This window comes from Nerophis ophidion, linkage group LG25 (genome assembly GCF_033978795.1).
Source record: "Nerophis ophidion isolate RoL-2023_Sa linkage group LG25, RoL_Noph_v1.0, whole genome shotgun sequence".
Taxonomy (NCBI): domain Eukaryota; kingdom Metazoa; phylum Chordata; class Actinopteri; order Syngnathiformes; family Syngnathidae; genus Nerophis; species Nerophis ophidion.
Window position 1 is genome coordinate 8,945,947 of NC_084635.1, and position 18,894 is coordinate 8,964,840.

An 18,894-nucleotide genomic window follows, 5' to 3' on the forward strand; every position below is an offset into this window, starting at 1 on the left:
AAAAAAAATTCAAAAAATACAACAAGCCACTGGGAACTGATTTTTATTGTTTTTAACCCTTTTGAAATTGTGATAATGTTCCCCTTTAAGTCCGGAAAATATGAAATGGAGGCATTCCAGAGATATTTGTGAAACAATCTTGATTTCCTTCGTACTTTCTTCAAACGACCCGTTTGGAATTAACCCAGAATGTGATGTTTTTACCAAGTGTGACGTCGACGGATATCTGCATACAGTACAGGCAAAAAGGTTGGACACACCTTCTCATTCAATGGGTTTTCTTTATTTGCATGACTATTTACATTTTAGTAGGCATCAAAAATATGAACAAACATATGTGAAGTTATGTACTTAACAAACAAAAGGTGAAATTCCTAAAAACATGTTTTATATTATAGTTTTTTCAAAATAGCCAACCTTTGCTCTGATTACTGTTTTACACACTCTTGGCATTCTCTCGATGAGCTTCAAGAGGTCACCTGAAACGGTTTTCATTTCCCAGGTGTCATAGATTTGATGCCTTTAGTGACAATCTACAATGTAAATAGTCTTGGAAATAAAGAAAATACATTGAAATGGGAAGGTGTGTCTAAACTTTTGGCTTGTACTGTATATGGTGAAGATTTACCAGAAGAGTTTTGCGCGAGTCCGCCATTGTAGTCCGATATTGTAGTCAATAAACTCAGTATTTTTCTCTATCCTCTTGTTGTTGGGCAGACTGGCTCGAACATGCACTTGCATCCTCCACTGATGCCATTTCTAAAACAAAGTAGCATCTAGTTCTAACTTAATATGTCAGTAGACTCCATATGGAAGCGCTAAAATTAAATTAAACTAAAATTAAACCGCTCACTAAACAGCACACTCTGAAGAGACGGTCAGAAAGCGGTTTGAAAATGGTCTGTAAAACATAATCTATGCAATATTTTGACAAAAGAACCATGATTACATGTTATGTAGACAACAAAGTGTTTTAAATGTATTATCTTTTAACCTGCCCATTGTACAGCACTTTGGCTACCCCTGTGGTCAATTTTAAATCCATCCATCCATCCATTTTCTACCGCTTATTCCCTTTTCAGCTACAATTTTAAATGTGCTTTATAAATAAAGTTGATTTGATTTGATGGTGCAGTGCTGCGTAGGCTTGTGCTGGGTTTGTGCTCACAACCATTATATATATATATATATATATATATATATATATATATATATATATATATATATATATATATATATATATATATATATATATATATATATATATATATATATATATATATATATGTTTGATGGGGTTGGTCACTGTCCAGCACAGGAAAGGCTAAGACATAAACCAGCTTGTGTTTGGTCATCTTGAAGTCTCAAAGTCGGTCTTCGCTTTAGGACCTAAACACCGATGTGATAGAGACATTGTGGAGGACAATTGGGATGCTTGTCATTTGATCTTCAGTGCATGTTCATTGTTGAGGTTTGGTCTGCTAAATAAAGCTGATCCATTCTGTCCATAAAGGGCTCTCAGCCGCAAGCTTTAAGCCAGGGTTGGGAAGTCTGTGTTGTGCAAGGTCGATGTAGCTTTTCTACTTACCGAGTAGAGCTGTGTGATATTGACAAACATAAATATCCCGATTAGGGTTGTACGGTTTACCGGTGCCAAGAAAGTACCGCAATACTAATGAATTAAAGACTTTACTCCTGTAATCTGCAATCAACACACCGGACGCCGATTAAACTCCTGCCTTCATAAGCCAGCGCATCTTGCGTTCCAGTGCCAGAACGTAGCTACTTGTACTTGTACAGTAACTCTTACACGTCTCTCGCTTCCTTGCTCTTTTTGTTTCCCTTCCGTTGTTCTCATTGTGTTTTGTCCTGTGCCATAATCCAGCAGCCCTTTCTCATCCTCTGGTTTTGAGCTGTGTGTCTCGTTTCCCTGGATCCCCACTGGACTCACTGCTGCCTCCCTGGATCTCGACTTCACGCCTTCCCTTGGACCCCGACGGCTCGCTCCAGCCCTGACCTATTGCCTGTCCCTGGACCTCCGAGCCCGCCTTGCCCTTTCTGGACTTCCGCACCGATCTCAACAAGCACCTTCAACACCACCTGGTAACACCCCTCATATAATCGTTACACATAGTCACACCATATACATTTGGGTTTATCACACACTTCATATATGTATATATGCAAGCTAATTGCTAATTGAATGCAAATATATGGGATCTGAATATGAAATGTTTTTTTAACAATGGAAGACAGAGTTTCACAGAGCAGATTGCGTTTTGTCTTTGAAAAAGTGCATTTGGGAATACGTTTTAAGTCCAAGATGTTTTGGATTTTTGAATGAGTTGTACTCCATGTACTGTAGATTGTTATCATAGCTTACTGTAAACATATAGGAGTTGTTTTTCTTATGTTGGGAAGACTGAATCTGACACCGAACGTTTTAATGCACCACAATCCAGCATTAACCTAATAAAAGCTAACCAGCTGAGAAGAAACAGTTCACGTCAGGATACCGCAGAGAAAAATGGTGCAGCCAGTAAGAGCAATGAAAACAGCAGTTATTGGGAAGATGTGCTTTCCCTCTGAGATTTCTCAGAAGTCCAATCAATCTGCATCTACCTGCCACCTCTGACTCATAAAACACTGAACCGAGTAAGTCAGCGCTTCTAACCCATTAACATTGTGCGGCTCGTAAACACAATCTTTAAGAATATCTGTAAAGCTATTGTTTAAGTTCTTTGTTTGTCTGAACTTTTAGATTAGCACTGAATTATTTACATTAACAGTCTCTGTTAATGTAAATGATGCATCACTTCCAGATCAAATCAAATCAAAGTTGTTGGAGAAAAAGTAACAATCACACAAATAAAGACTCACCACCCAGTAGAGACTCCTGTAAGTCAGGGTGTGGTACTCCGCCATGGTTGAGAGGACACTGAGAATCAGGCAAGCAAGAACTATCAGGAACCTAAAACAAGGAGGGAAAACATTTCTTATTTTATGCATAAATACAGCATTTTTAATCACATAATTGCAACATATGTAGCAAATTCTATTACTCACATTTTTCCCTATGTATAAACGATCCATATTTAATATGAATTGCAACCGACTTTATGAATGCAAAAAATGTAGAAACCGTTTGAAAACCCCAAAATGTTTTTATATCTGCAATATTATTCCATTTGTATTATTTGTTTCAAAATTATTACAGATGTTTCTTATAATTATATAATGTTCATGTTCCCTTTTATTACAGACAAAATGTATAATAAGGTCAATAGTGCAAAACAATTAAACAAAAGCAAACAACACTATTGGCTCTTACTATTTGAGTTTGTATACAATAAAAAAAATGTGATAACATAAAATATCGATCCAAACACTATAGTAACTGTTTGGATCAGTCTGCCCACCCGTCTATATTTAAGAGCTCTAGATCAGGGGTGTCAAACTCAAATACAGAGTGGGCCAATATTTCAAACTGAACAAAACCACGGGCCAAGCTTGAACAAATTAACCTTTTAATAGGGACCCAAACAAGTTTTGCATTGAATATTGAACAAGCTAGGCTTATATAGCTTTATAGTGACATACAAAATCGAGTTTTAAATAATAAAAATAATAATAATAATTAAAAAAAATAATGGCATGTCAAATAAATCAGCACCTCCAAGTCCGAGTCCATGGTTTTCGCCCGGAAAAGGGTGGAGTGCCATCTCCGGGTTGGGGAGGAGACCCTGCCTCAAGTGGAGGATTTCAAGTACCTAGGAGTCTTGTTCACGAGTGGGGGAAGAGTGGATCGTGAGATCGACTGGCGGATCGGTGCGGCGTCTTCAGTAATGCGGACGTTGTATCGATCCGTTGTGGTGAAGAAGGAGCTGAGCCGGAAGGCAAAGCTCTCAATTTACCGGTCGATCTACGTTCCCATCCTCACCTATGGTCATGAGCTTTGGGTCATGACCGAAAGGATAAGATCACGGGTACAAGCGGCCGAAATGATTTTCCTCCGCCGTGTGGCGGGTCTCTCCCTTAGAGATAGGGTGAGAAGCTCTGCCATCCGGGAGGAACTCAAAGTAAAGCCGCTGCTCCTTCACATGGAGAAGAGCCAGATGAGATGGTTCGGGCATCTGGTCAGGATGCCAACCGAACGCCTCCCTAGGGAGGTGTTTAGGGCACGTCCAGCTGGTAGGAGGCCACGGGGAAGACCCAGGACACGTTGGGAAGACTATGTCTCCCGGCTGGCCTGGGAACGCCTCGGGATCCCCCGGGAAGAGCTAGACGAAGTGGCTGGAGATAGGGAAGTCTGGGCTTCCCTGCTTAGGCTGCTGCCCCCGCGACCCGACCTCGGATAAGCGGAAGATGATGGATGGATGGATGTCAAATAAAATGTAAATAAAAATTGAATGCCTCTTTTCTATTTGCAGCCCTCTGAGGTAAATATCAAAATCTTTTTCCACAGGCTAATAATACATTTGCAAATAAGATAACAATAATGAATGAATCAAACATTCAAGCCTTGAAGTAGCAAGAGAAAATGCATGAGTAAAACGTTAATTATTGCTTGGGGGGAAGGGGTATATTTTAGCGTTCCGGAAGAATAAGTGCTGCAAGGGGTTCTGGCAAATTTGTTCTGTTGTGTTTATGTTGTGTTACGGTGCGTATGTTCTCCCGAAATGTGTTTGTTATTCTTGTTTGGTGTGGTGCATATTTGTAACAGTGTTAAAGTTGTTTATACGACCACCCTCAGTGTGACCTGTATGGCTGTTGAACAAGTATGCCTTGCATTCACTTGTGTGCGTGTAAAAGCTGTGTATATTATGTGACTGGGTTGGCACGCTATTTCTATGTAGGAAAAGCGGACGTGACGACAGGTTGTAGAGGACGCTAAAGGCAGTGCCATTAAGGCACGCCCCCAATATTGTCGTCCAGGTGGAAATCGGGAGAAATTCGGAAGAATGGTTGTCCCGGGAGATTTTCGGGAGGGGCACTGAAATTTGGGAGTCCGGGAAAATCGGGAGGGTTGGCAAGTATGAGTATTAGCGGTGAATGCAGTGTTACAGCATCACTGCCGCTGTATAATACCGGCGGGCCAGCTCTAATGTTAATTTCATATTGCCTCAAGGGCCAAATGAAATTACACAGCGGGCCAAATGTGGCCCGCGGGCCAGAGTTTGACACCCATGCTCTAGATTAACAGTTAGCTATGCCTTTTGTACCTTCCTACAGTGTGTAGTGTAGCCTGTTTAGATATTCATTGTTATCTAGTCCTCCAGTGATAATGTTACCTGTAAAAAACACCATTTATTAGCTGCCATGGAGGCGAAGATTAGTGATTGAGAAGCTGCAGAGTGGAGCGAAATTAAGCTCGAGTTCGCAAACGTGGATGCTACATTGCGTTGTTTCCGCTGTATACGATTATATTAAAAGCTCTATTGTCTGCCAAATGTATATAATTTATATTTTCAATTGTCGATTTCGTGCAACCTTAAAAAGTTAGCGGCCAAGATTAGTTTCCACAGAGTTTGGTGACTGTATATGCCTAAAGGTAAAAATGCAGTTTTTCAACAATTTTGTTCCTTTAAAATCTCATTTGTTACGCATTTGTACAAGTTTAAAACGACCGCGATGCTATTTTTCATTAGCCTGTCAATGGGCTTGTCCATTCTATGTTAGCATTAAGCTATCGACACAGCCAACCTTTATACTGTGTGTGTTTTTTTACAGATTAAACCAAACAGTATTATTGATTTAACATAACTCTTCCGTGTACAAGCACTTCATGTTGTACTTAACTTTTTTCCTTAGTTTTTGATTCATTTTTATAATTAGCCTGTCCCGTACAGCCACATGTGCAAGTAATGTTAATTTTTCCTTTGTGCTGCGTTTTACAGTAACTTCCATGTGGATACTCTCAATAATCAGCCTAAAGTTGGAAGTTTTTTAATTTCTATTTTAAAGCATTGCTTACCTAACTGCCAAATTAAAATCCAAAATTCAGGAGGGGGAGGATGAATGATGTCAATAAACCACGAGTGTGGAGCCGGTGTTGCAGTGTATTAATAAAATAATTGAAACAACACAATCCGTTTTTCATCCATTTAGTACCGCTTATTCCCTTTGTGGTCGCGGAGGGCGCTGGTGCCTATCTCAACTACAATCGGGCGGAAGGCTGGGTACACAGTGGACAAGTCGCCACCTCATCGCAGGAAACATCATGTATAAGAATAATTACAGATGTCCTGTAATGACATTTTTGCCGATATCCGATATTGTCCAACTCTTAATTACCGATTCCGATATCAACCGATACGATATATATTGTCGTGGAATTAACACATTATTATGCCTATTTTTGTTGTGATGCCCCGCTGGATGCATTAAACAATGTAACAAGGATTTCCAAAATAAATCAACTCAAGTTATGGGAAAAAAATACCCACATGGCACTGCCATATTTATTATTGAAGTCACAAAGTGCATTATTTTTTAACATGCCTCAAAACAGCAGCTTGGAATTTGGGAAAACTCTCCCTGAGAGAGCATGAGGAGGTTGAGGTGTGGGTAGGCGTAGCGGGGGTGTATATTGTAGCGTCCCGGAAGACTTAGTGCTAGCAAGGGGTTCTGAGTATTTCTTCTGTTGTGTTTATGTTGTGTTACGGCGCAGATGTTCTCCCAAAATGTATTTGTCATTCTTGTTTGTTGTGGGTTCACAGTGTGGCGCATATTTGTAACAGTCTTAAAGTTGTTTATACGGCCACCCTCAGTGTGACCTGTATGGCTGTTGATCAAGTATGCTTGCATTCACTTGTGTGTGTGAAAAGCCATAGATATTATGTGACTGAGCCAGCACGCAAAGGCAGTGCCTTTAAAGGGGAACATTATCACCAGACCTATGTAAGCGTCAATATATACCTTGATGGTGCAGAAAAAAGACCATCTATTTTTTTAACCGATTTCCGAACTCTAAATGGGTGAATTTTGGCGAATTAAACGCCTTTCTGTTTATTGCGCTGGAGGCGATGACGTCAGAATGTGACGTCGCCGAGGTAATACACCCACCATTTTCATTTTCAACACATTACAAAATCAGCTCTGTTATTTTCCGTTTTTTTGACTATTTTTTGGAACCTTGGAGACATCATGCCTCGACGGTGTGTTGTCGGAGGGTGTAACAACACTAACAGGGAGGGATTCAAGTTGCACCACTGGCCCGAAGATGCGAAAGTGTCTGCCGCCAGACCCCCATTGAATGTGCCAGAGTGTCTCCACATTTGACCGGCGATGCAAAGGCAGACATGGCACAGAGATGTATGGATAACCTGCAGATGCATTTGCAACGATAGTCAACGAAATCACAAAGGTGAGTTTTGTTGATGTTGACTGCCAGCTAATCGATGCTAACATGCTACGCTAATCGATGCTAACATGCTATTTACCGGCGGTGCTAAGACAGACATGGCACAGAGATGTATGGATAACCTGCAGATGCATTTGCAACGATAGTCAACGAAATCACAAAGGTGAGTTTTGTTGATGATGACTGCCAGCTAATCGATGCTAACATGCTACGCTAATCGATGCTAACATGCTATTTACCGGCGGTGCTAAGACAGACATGGCACAGAGATGTATGGATAACATGCAAATGCATTTGCAACGATAGTCAACGAAATCACAAAGGTGAGTTTTGTTGATGTTGACTGCCAGCTAATCGATGCTAACATGCTACGCTAATCGATGCTAACATGCTATTTACCGGCGGTGCTAAAGCAGACATGGAACAGAGATGTATGGATAACCTGTAGATGCATTTGCAAACTATATTATGTTTCCTTCCACCCACATTTAATGCGAAAAAAACACTTACCAATCGAAGGATTTAAGTTGCTCCAGTGTCAAAAGATGCGAAAGTCCTGATCGTTTGGTCCGCACATTTTACCGGCGATGCTAACGCAGCTATTCGGCCATGCTATGGCTATGAATAGCGTCAATAGCTATTCGCTCAATAGCTTCAGTTTCTTCTTCAATATTTTCATACTCCAACCATCTGTTTCAATACATGCGTAATCTGTTGAATCGCTTAAATCGCTGAAATCCGAGTTTGAATCCGAGCTAATGTCATTATATCTTGCTGTGGTATCTGCCATTGTTTGTTTACATTGGCAGCACTGTGTGACGTCACAGGGAAATGGCCAGTGTCTTCGCAGAGAGCCGAAAATAAGACACTTTAAAGCTTTATTTAGGGATACCCCGAGACCGGTAAAAATTTGAAAAAAACTTCAAAAAATACAACAAGCCACTGGGAACTGATTTTTATTGTTTTTAACCCTTTTGAAATTGTGATAATGTTCCCCTTTAAAGTTTATTGGCGCTCTGTACAGCGGTGTTTTAAAATGTCATAAACCGATACCGATAATTTCCGATCACATTTTAAAGCATTTATCAGCCGATAATGACGGCAGTCCGATATTATCGGAATTCTCTAAGAATAATATATGTTGATACTAATCCCACATTTTTATTTTTAAATAAACGTATACATCTTTCTTTTTTTTAACCTTTTTTCCCAAAAAATACATGCGTCACAGCCAATTATGCAAATCTATTTTCATAAATAATAATCCATGCACGAAGCAAGCTTAACTGCAATATGCATATATATGTAGGAAATGAGCTATTCACTCCCAAGCTTCATGGATGCTTCCACCCCTGGAGTTCTCTTTAGATCTATCACAACAGTATTCTCTTAGGACTGAGGGGCTTACGGTTTGCGTGTGTAGCAGGGGAACGTCAGAAAATCCATGCAGCGTACATCAAATGATTTCAGAGAGCCACTAATGAATAGGTAGACAATTTAATTTGCGAGAGGCTGTGGCAAATTGGATCAAATGCATTGCGGTGGGAAAAAAATAACACAAAAAAACAATGCTAATTAAACTGTATGCGACTGTTGAGAAATGCCATTGCGCAGCCAAATTGACAAATGATTGATAAAAACAATTGTTAATGGAGGATTATGATGCCCTTGCCATGATATTAAATTATAGCAATCCTCAACTACTTTTGCAAGAGGTTCCATTAGTGTACTACAATCAGGGACGTGCACATAATTATAGAGGGGCAGGGGCTCAAAGGTAGCTTTTGCAGCTAGTGGATCCATGAAAATAAATGGAAAATGTTTAATTTTTATAGGAATCAATTTTTAAATATACGTTTTTTGACCATTTCTTTGCAACCAGAAGGAGCTTGTCTATACGTTTTTCGAAAAAAGTTTCATTATTATAATTATTATACCAAAATAAACAATGCGGGAATAGGTCTGAATCAAGAATCTATTTTGTGACCACAAGACTCGGAATCAGATCGAATCGTTACGTGCCCATATATTTACACGCCTATAATGTTGACCAGAGATTCTCAAACTGTGGTACGTGGACCCCTAGAGCAGTGGTTCTCAACCTTTTTTCAGTGATGTACCCCCTGTCAACATTTTTTTTAATTCAAGTACCCCCTAATCAGAGCAAAGCATATTTGGTTGGAAAAAAGAGATAAAGAAGTAAAATACAGCACTATGTCATCAGTTTCTGATTTATTAAATTGTATAACAGTGCAGAATATTACTCATTTGTTGTGGTCTTTCTTAAACTATTTGGAAAAAAATATATAAAATTAACTAAAAACTTGTTGAAAAATAAACAAGGGATTCAATTCTAAATAAAGATTTCTCCACATAGAAGTAATCATCAACTTAAAGAGCCCTCTTTGGGGATTGTAATAGAGATCCATCTGGATTCATGAACTTCATTCTAAACATTTCTTCACAAAAAAATAAATCCTTAACATAAATTTTTATGGAACATGTCCACAAAAAAAATCTAGCTGTCAACACTGAATATTGCATTGTTGCATTTCTTTTCACAGTTTATGAACTTACATTCATATTTTGTTAAAGTATTATTCAATAAATCTATTTACAAATAATTTTCAAATGTTCCTATTTTTATAATATTTTTAAAAAAATCTCACGTACCCCTTGGCATGCCTTCAAGTACCCACAGGGGTACGGGTACCCCCATTTGAGAACCACTGCACTAGCGGTATGCTGTCTCCATCGAGTGCTACGGCAAAGAATCACTTGATCAAGTTACATGTATTTTATTTGATTCATTATTTAAGTAAAGTGTTATTGTTCAAACTGTGTGTAACGTTACAGTGACCAAAAATATGAAATATACTAAAACTTTAACCTTGTTTTTAATGAATACTTAGGCCTACAATGCTACCATATTTTAATGTTGATTATTATCGCGGTACTTGCTGAGCAAGGAGCTTTCGGAGGTGATACTTGGTGAAAAAAGTTTGACAACCACTGATGTAGACCACAAGTAAGTGTTTTTTAAATGTAGCAAAAACACATTGTGATGTGGATTTTGGGGGAATGTATTGACAAGCAAAAGTTGGATTAAGTTTATATTTGGGCATGTGGCTCTTAAATGTCTTATTTTATAAAACGGTGCTCAGTGCTGGTGGAGGCTGTACCGTCTTGGCATGTAATATGTTGACTAATTTTCATTCAGCAGACCTTAGAACTCTCTGTAATTAAGCGCTATCTGCTTTATGTGAGCGGATGTGATGGAAACTGTGTCGGTGGAGGTTTGTTTGCGAGGTATCACCTTGATCCACAGCCTGAAACTAGCCAGTATCCAAGTAAACCTCTTTTTCAAGTCCTGGCAAAGAGGCAGCAAAGGTACACATAGAATTACATTTGCAATTACAAACCCCGTTTCCATATGAGTTGGGGAAATTGTGTTAAATGTAAATATAAACGGAATACAATGATTTGCAAATCCTTTTCAATTTGATGTTCAAACTGATAAACATTTATTTTTTTTGCAAATAATCATTAACTTAAGAATGTCATGCCAGCAACACGTGACAAAGAAAATGCGAAAGGTGGCAATAAATACTGATAAAGTTGAGTAATGCTCATCAAACACATCCCACAGGTGCGCAGGCTAATTGAGAACAGTCGGGTGCCATGATTGGGTATAAAAGCAGCTTCCATGAAATGCTAAGTAATTCACAAAATGGGGCAAGGGTCACCAACTTGTAAGCAAATTGTCGAACAGTTTTAGAACAACATTTCTTAACGAGCTATTGCAAAGAATTTAAGGATTTTACCATCTACGGCCCCTAAAATCATCAAAAGGTTCAGAGAATCTGGAGAAATCACTGCACGTAAGCGATGATATTACGGACCTTTGACCCCTCAGGCGGTACTGCATCAAAAACCGACAGTGTGTAAAGGATATCACCACATGAGCTCAGGAACACTTCATAAAACCACTGTCAGTAACTACAGTTGGTCGCTACATCTGTAAGTGCAAGTTAAAACTCTACTATGCAAAGCCAAACCCATTTACCAACAACACCCTGAAACGCCGCCGGCTTCGCTGGGCACGAGCTCACCTAAGATGGACTGATGCAAAGTGGAAAAGTGTTCTGTGGTCTGACGAGTGGTCTGACGAGTCCACATTTCAAGTGCTGTATTTTACTGCTTTATCTGGTTTTTTCAACCAAACATGTTTTGCTCTTATTAGGGCAGTGGTGTCAAACTCAAATACAGAGTGGGCCAAAATTTAAAACTGAACAAAGCCGCGGGCCGAGGTTGAACAAATTAACCCTCTAATAGGGACCCAAACAAGTTTTACATTGAATATTGACCAAGCAAGGCTTATATAACTTTATAGTGACATGCAAAATACAGTTTCAAATAATAATTAAAAAATATCAATGGCATATCAAATTAAATAAAAACACAAATTTAATGCCTTTTTTCGGCGGCGGGTTTGAGTTGGGGCGGGGTTTGGTGGTAGCGGGGGTGTATATTGTAGCGTCCCGGAAGAGTTAGTGATGCAAAGGGTTCTGGGTATTTGTCCGGTTGTGTTTATATTGTGTTACGGTGCGGATGTTCTCCCGAAATGTGTTTGTCATTCTTGTTTGCTGTGGGTTCACATTGTGGCGCATATTTGTAACAGTGTTAACCTTGTTTATACAGCCACCCTCAGTGTGACCTGTATGGCTGTTGACTAGGTATGCGTTGTGTGTGTGTGTGTGTGTGTGTGTGTGTGTGTATGAGCCGCATATATTATGTGAGTGGGCCGGCACGCTGTTTTTATGGAAGAAAAGCGGATGTGGCGACATGTTGAGAACGCCAAAAGCAGCACTTTTACGGCCCGCCCCCAATATTATTGTCCAGGTGGAAATCGAGAGAAATACGGGAGGGGCACTGAACTTCGGGAGTCTCCCGGGAAAATTGGGAGGGTTTACGAGTCTGAGTATTAGCGGTGAATGTGGTGTTACAGCGGCGGGACAACTCTAATGTTAATTTGGCCCGCAGAGTTTGACGCCCATGTATTAGGGGGTACTTGAATTAAAAAAAATGTTCACAGGGGGGGTACATCACTGAAAAAAGGTTGAGAACCACTGTACTAGAGGACAGAAAAGGCCATCCCCACCCGAGAGTATAAATCACAGTGGTGTGTCAGTTTGTGACCACATTAAGGAGGCATGGCAAACAGTGTGGACCATCTGAAGACAAGAACAAGCAACATTCCTATAAAAAGGTCACCATAATCTAGCACAGATAAAAATGTGGAAGGGACAAAAGAAAAACATCCCTCCTTACGGAAGAAAAAGCCCAATTTAGGTTTGAATTTCTTTACAATTTTATCAATAAAAGTAAGGAACTCTTCAATTAAAAAAACAAAGTATTTATATTCATGCACCACATTCCCTTCGAGAGTGGACACAGCGTGAGGCACCGTCTTTTGATTGGAAACCAACATATGTTTGGTCTTGTCGGCATTGAGAACCAGTTTGAGATAAGTCCGTGATTGCTGCACAGGAACAAAGGCTTTCTGCTGGGAATTAACAGACTGTTTAAGAGATGGCCCAAAGCAATAAATAATTGTATCATCAGCATAAAAATGCATATTAACATCAGAGAAATGTTCTAAATCATTGATGTACAAGACAAACAAGAAGCCCCAAAACAGATGCCTGTGTCAGACCCATAAAAACAGTAACAACTTCAACGTGTACTAACAAGCTACAGCTCCCTTCCTCCCTTCCTCCCCTCCAACATCACTGGGTCTCCAACACATCACACACGCGTGTTTTCATGCACTAAATTAGTCTGATTTAGGGGTGGGCGATATGGCCTTTTTTAATATCTCGATATTTTTAGGCCATGTCACGATACACGATATAAATCTCGATATTTTGCATTAGCCTTGAATGATTACTTGATGCACATAATCACAGCAGTATGATGATTCTATGTGTCTACACTAAAACATTCTTCTTCATACTGCATTAATAAATGCTCTTTTTTTTAACTTTCATGCCGAGAGGGAAATCACAACTAAGTCACTTTACCGAAATTGTATTTATTAAACACTTATTAAGCAGTGGCACAAACATTCATGTCATTTTAAAACAGAAAGTGCAAGATTGTCAGAGACATTTTAAAACAAGCTATGAGTGCACTTTTGTGAATGATGACACTAAGATGATGTATCTAAACACTAAATTAAAGTGCACTTTTTGTACATAACGCCACTACAATAGTTAAAAACAAATAAAGTGCACTTTTGTGCATGATGTCACACAAGATATTTAAATAACTGTCAAATAAAAAGGAGCTGCATACTAGGTTCCTGCGGACGTTCTCTCCTTCTGTTGTTGACTTTTTTATTTTTTTTCCATACGGTGTTGATCCGGAAATAGTTGCTTCGTCATTTTGTTGGTGTGGCACCGGCTGAAGATGTTGACATGCGGAGTTTCAAGCATTCCTCATTCTCTTGGAAAGCAGTGTATTGCAGCTGTCTTTAGCACCGAAACACAGCCGGTGTTTCTTTGTTGGTTGTGAATCTTTAACACAGAGCGGTCAAGCGAACATGTTTCTCTACGTCAACCAGCAAGTTTTTGGATGGGAAAATTGTGATATTAAGTCGGCTCTTACCAGAGACTTCAGTGGATTATGCAACCTCGTCCTGCAGTTGTCAAAAAGGCAGCTGTGATTTTGGCTCCTCGGCTTCTCTCAGAGACACTGGCGTTCACCGCAGCCATCCGACTTTCAGGTATGACTTTATAATCTCACTAAAATACTATTAACACAATAAGCAGATAAGGGATTTTCCAGAATTATCCTAGTAAATGTGTCTAATTACATGTAATTACATGGGGCCGTCGCCTTTTCTTTTTTTTTAGTGCTTCACTTTAACTTTCCTCATCCACAAATCTTTCATCCTCGCCCAAATTAATGGGGAAATCGTCGCTTTCTCGGTCCGAAAAGCTCTTGCTGCTGGAGGCCATGATTATAAACAACGTGAGGATGTGAGGAGCTCCACAACCCGTGACGTCACACGCACATCGTCTGCTACTTCCGGTACAGGCAAGGCTTTTTTATTAGCGACCTAAAGTTGCGAACTTTATCGTCGATGTTCTCTACTAAATCCTTTCAGCAAAAATACGGCAATATCGCGAAATGATCAAGTATGACACATAGAATGGACCTGCTATCCCCGTTTAAATAAGACAATCTCATTTCAGTAGGCCTTTAAGTATAGTTAGCAGTAATCTCCCCTTTCTAAACGTAACATATCTTTAATTAAGATCTTGATTTCTGGTTATTTTAGGCCAGCAGAGAAGGCCTTGCTGGCCCTGACGGCACACCACTGAATACATGTGATTTAAAGATAAATACATTTTAACTTACAATATAACAAGGGCCAATAAAAAAAATGCATCTCTTGGCCAAATTGGCCTCTGGGCATACTTGCCAACACCCCCGGATTTTCCGGGAGACTCCCGGAATTCAGCGCCTCTCCCGAAAACCTCCAGGGACAAATTTTCCCCCGAAATTCACGCGAAGCTGGAGGCCACGCCCCCTAGAGCTCCATGAGAACGACTCAGCAATGTTGTGACCCTCTTAAACAGGACAATACTGTCATCTACTGTACATAGAATAGAATAGAATGTAATTTATTGATCCCTGGGGGGTATTCAGCACCACAGTTTGCTCACAATAAACAATGATAATAATAAATAATATAATATATATAATATACATACAATATATAATATGTGAATAATAGAAAAATATTCTACATCTATCCTACATTTAAGTGCAGTCAAGGAAAATATGCATTAGGGCAGTGGTTCTCAAACTTTTTTCAGTGATGTACCCCCTGTGAACATTTTTTAAATTCAAGTACTCCCTAATCAGAGCAAAGCATTTTTGGTTGAAAAAAAGAGATAAAGAAGTAAAATACAGCACTATGTCATCAGTTTCTGATTTATTAAAGTGTATAACAGTGCTAAATATTGCTAATTTGTAGTGGTCTTTTTTGAACTATTTGGAAAAAAAGATTTAAAAATAACTAAAAACTTGTTGAAAAATAAACAAGTTATATTTGTTGAAAAATAAACAAGTTATATAATTATAAATAAATATTTCTACACATGGAAGTAATCAACTTATAGTGCCCTCTTTGGGGATTGTAATAAAGATCCTGTCAGGCTTGCCACTGACAGTTTGTTTGTGTTTTAGTTTTTTCTCTGTGTATTTAGTATTTCCTGTCCTTAGTTCCTGTCAGCACTCTTATTTTGGTTCAGCTTCCTGTTTGTCTCCCTATGTGCTGTTTTCCCTCAGCTGCGGCTGATTGGCACCTGGCCACACCTGGTGTCAATCAGTCCGCTCCTATTTTACCTGCTTTGTTCCTCCAGTCAGTGCTGGATTATTGTGTCGTGTCGTATCCTGTTTTCTCAATGCAGAGTTGCGGTAAGCTTTATTTGATTGCGATTTTTTTTTTTAGCTTACTGCCTTTTGTCCCCTGCTTCCAAGTTTGTTTTCATATTATTTGTACGACTTCTGTTTCCTGCTCGAGACCTGCTAGCTTCTACGCTAGGCCTTTTTGTTTTTGCTAGCTTCCATGCTAAGCTCAGTTTATTTTCTAGTTCCCATGCTAGCTCTCTTTGTTTGTTATCTGCCTCGTGCGCGCTTTTTGTTTGTACACTTTGTTTGGTTTTCTTCTAGTATTTTAAATTAAAACCATGTTTCCTTATTCAATGCCTGCCTCCTTCTCTGAATCTTGGGGTTCGTCACAAACTAATTCTGACGGATCCATCTGGATTCATGAACTTAATTTTAAACATTTCTTCACAAAAAAAGAATTCTTTAACATCAATATTTATGGAACATGTCCACAAAAAATCTAGCTGTCAACACTGAATATTGCATTGTTGTATTTCTTTTCACAGTTTATGAACTTACGTTCATATTTTGTTGAAGTATTATTCAATAAATATATTTTTAAAGGATTTTGGAATTGTTGCTATTTTTAGAATATTTTTTAAAGATCTCACGTACCCATTGGCATACCTTCAAGTACCCCCAGGGGTACGCGTACCCCCATTTGAGAACCACTGCATTAGGGAGTCTATTCTGAAGCCACGGCAGAACAAAGGTTACTCAAATAGTGAAAGGTAAGTGTTGTTGTTGTTTTTTTTTATAAACCAGCAAGCCCAGTACAGTTAGTAGAACAACTGTTTTTATTACTGTGTATTTGATAGGTGCAGTCTGAAATTCAACTATTTATTTTATTTATATATACAATAAAATATATATAGGTACAATTCACTGTAAGTCAAGTATTTCATATATATATATATATATATATATATATATATATACATATATATATATATATATATATATATATATTAGGGGTGTGGGAAAAAATTGATTCGAATATGAATCGAATACGTTGTGCGATTCAGAATCGATTCTCATTTTTAAAAAATCGATTTAAAAAAAAAAAAAAAATTTAATCAATCCAACAAACCACTTCACAGCAATACCATAACAATGCAATCCAATTCCAAAACCAAACCTGACCCAGCAACACTCAGAACTGCAATAAACAGAGCAATTGAGAGGAGACAAACACGACACAGAACAAACCAAAAGTAATGAAACAAAAATGAATATTATCAACAACAGTATCAATATTAGTTATAATTTCAGCATAGCAGTGATTAAAAATCCCTCACTGACATTATCATTAGTCATTTATAAAAATAATAAGAAAAAGAACAATAGTGTCACAGTGGCTTACACTTGCATCGCATCTCATCAGCTTGACAACACACTGTGTCCAATGTTTTCACAAAGATAGAATAAGTCGTATTTTTGGTTCGTTTAATAGTTAAAACAAATTTACATTATGGCAATCAGTTGATAAAACATTGTCCTTTAAAATTATAAAAGCTTTTTTTTTTTTTAAATCTACTACTCTGCTAGCATGTCATCAGACTGGGGTAGATCCTGCGGAAATCCTATGTATTGAATGAATACAGAATCGTTTTGAATCGGAAAAATATCGTTTTTGAATGAGAATATATATATATATATATATATATATATCTATATTCAGAAAGTGATTCGGTTCAGTATGTTCACTCAAAAGATTCGTTCCTTCAAACGAATCGTTCGAACAAACGAATCTTTTGAGTGAACGTACTGAACCGAATCACTTCCTGTACTGACAAAGAGTGATCTTTAAAACATTTTTAATACATGTATGTTTTGTTAGAAACATTACATGTTAATAATACAATGTAATGTGAAAAAAGAAAACTTGTAACACATTTTAGAATCATTTTTTCCTATCTTGTCAAATCCACTATGAATTGTTCAAATAAATGTAATGTAATGTCGAAAATAATTGCATTTCAAAACACATTTAAGAATATATTTCAATTTTGTCGTCGAGTCAAATGTTAAAATGCAAAAACAATAATACCATTTGTAAATTTGTATGTAATTTTTACCACTTTAAAAAACTTTTTTTTTTTTTCGTTTTGTTTTCGGATCCATTTTAAAATGTCATGGACACTTCCTGGAGAGGACACCAAAAAAAAAAGAAAATAATATTTGTTGCAAATTTTAAAATAAATTGTTATTATCTTGTCAGATTCACACACGCCGAGATCTGTTACTGACTGACTCATGATTCGCCGACCTGCACACAGAACTGCTGCTGCGGAAGTGATTCGGTGAACGAATCTTTTGAACGAATCACTTCAAGGAACTAATACTAGTGATTCAGTACAGTCAAAAGAACTGTACTGAACGACACAACACTAGCTCCCGGTAGTGTTCGCGAACGACACAACACTAGCCCCCGGTAGTGTTGTGTCGTTCGCGAAGGATTCGTTCGAACGAACAAATCTTTTGAGTGAACATACTTAACCGAATCACTTCCTGAACTGATTCGTTCCTTTCTCGGTTCAGTTGAGCTCCGCCGCGACCGTGCCGGTATGAGTGGAACTGGCGCGACACAATCATTTCCCTGTGTCAGTACGTTCGCGAACGTGAATCACGTGATTCGCGCCAGTTCCACTCATACCGGCATGGTTGCGGCGGAGCTTAACTGAACTAGGAAAGGAACGAATCAGTTCAAAAAGTGATTCGCTTCAGTACGTTCACTCAAAAGGTTCGTTCGTTCGAACAAATCGTTCGCGAACGACACAATACTAGCCCCCGGTAGTGTTCGCGATTGACACAACACTAGCACCTGTAGTGTTGTGTCGAACGAACGAATCTTTTGAGTGAACGTACTGAACCGAATCACTTCCTGTACTGACAAAGAGTGATCTTTATTACATTTTTAATACATGTATGTTTTGTTAGAAACATTACATGTTAAAATAATAAAATGTAATCTGAAAAAAGAAAACTTGTAACACATTTTAGAATCATTTTTTCCTATCTTGTCAAATCCACTATGAATTGTTCAAATAAATGTAATGTAATGTCGA

The 18,894-nt window shown here is 38.4% G+C and overlaps 1 protein-coding gene across 8 annotated transcripts in view; it reads right to left on the bottom strand.

The window, feature by feature from the left end:
* Positions 1–18,894, bottom strand: part of kcnq1.1 (potassium voltage-gated channel, KQT-like subfamily, member 1.1) — a 267,264-nt gene that overhangs the window by 142,018 nt on the left and 106,352 nt on the right. For all 8 annotated transcript variants that reach the window (XR_009804268.1, XM_061887267.1, XM_061887272.1 and 5 more), the window contains one exon: positions 2,881–2,971. Coding sequence is in view for 7 of the 8 variants with exons in the window: in XM_061887267.1 (XP_061743251.1) it covers positions 2,881–2,971 (91 nt within the window). In the remaining variant the exon portion in view is untranslated. The remainder of the gene's footprint in view (positions 1–2,880; positions 2,972–18,894) is intronic.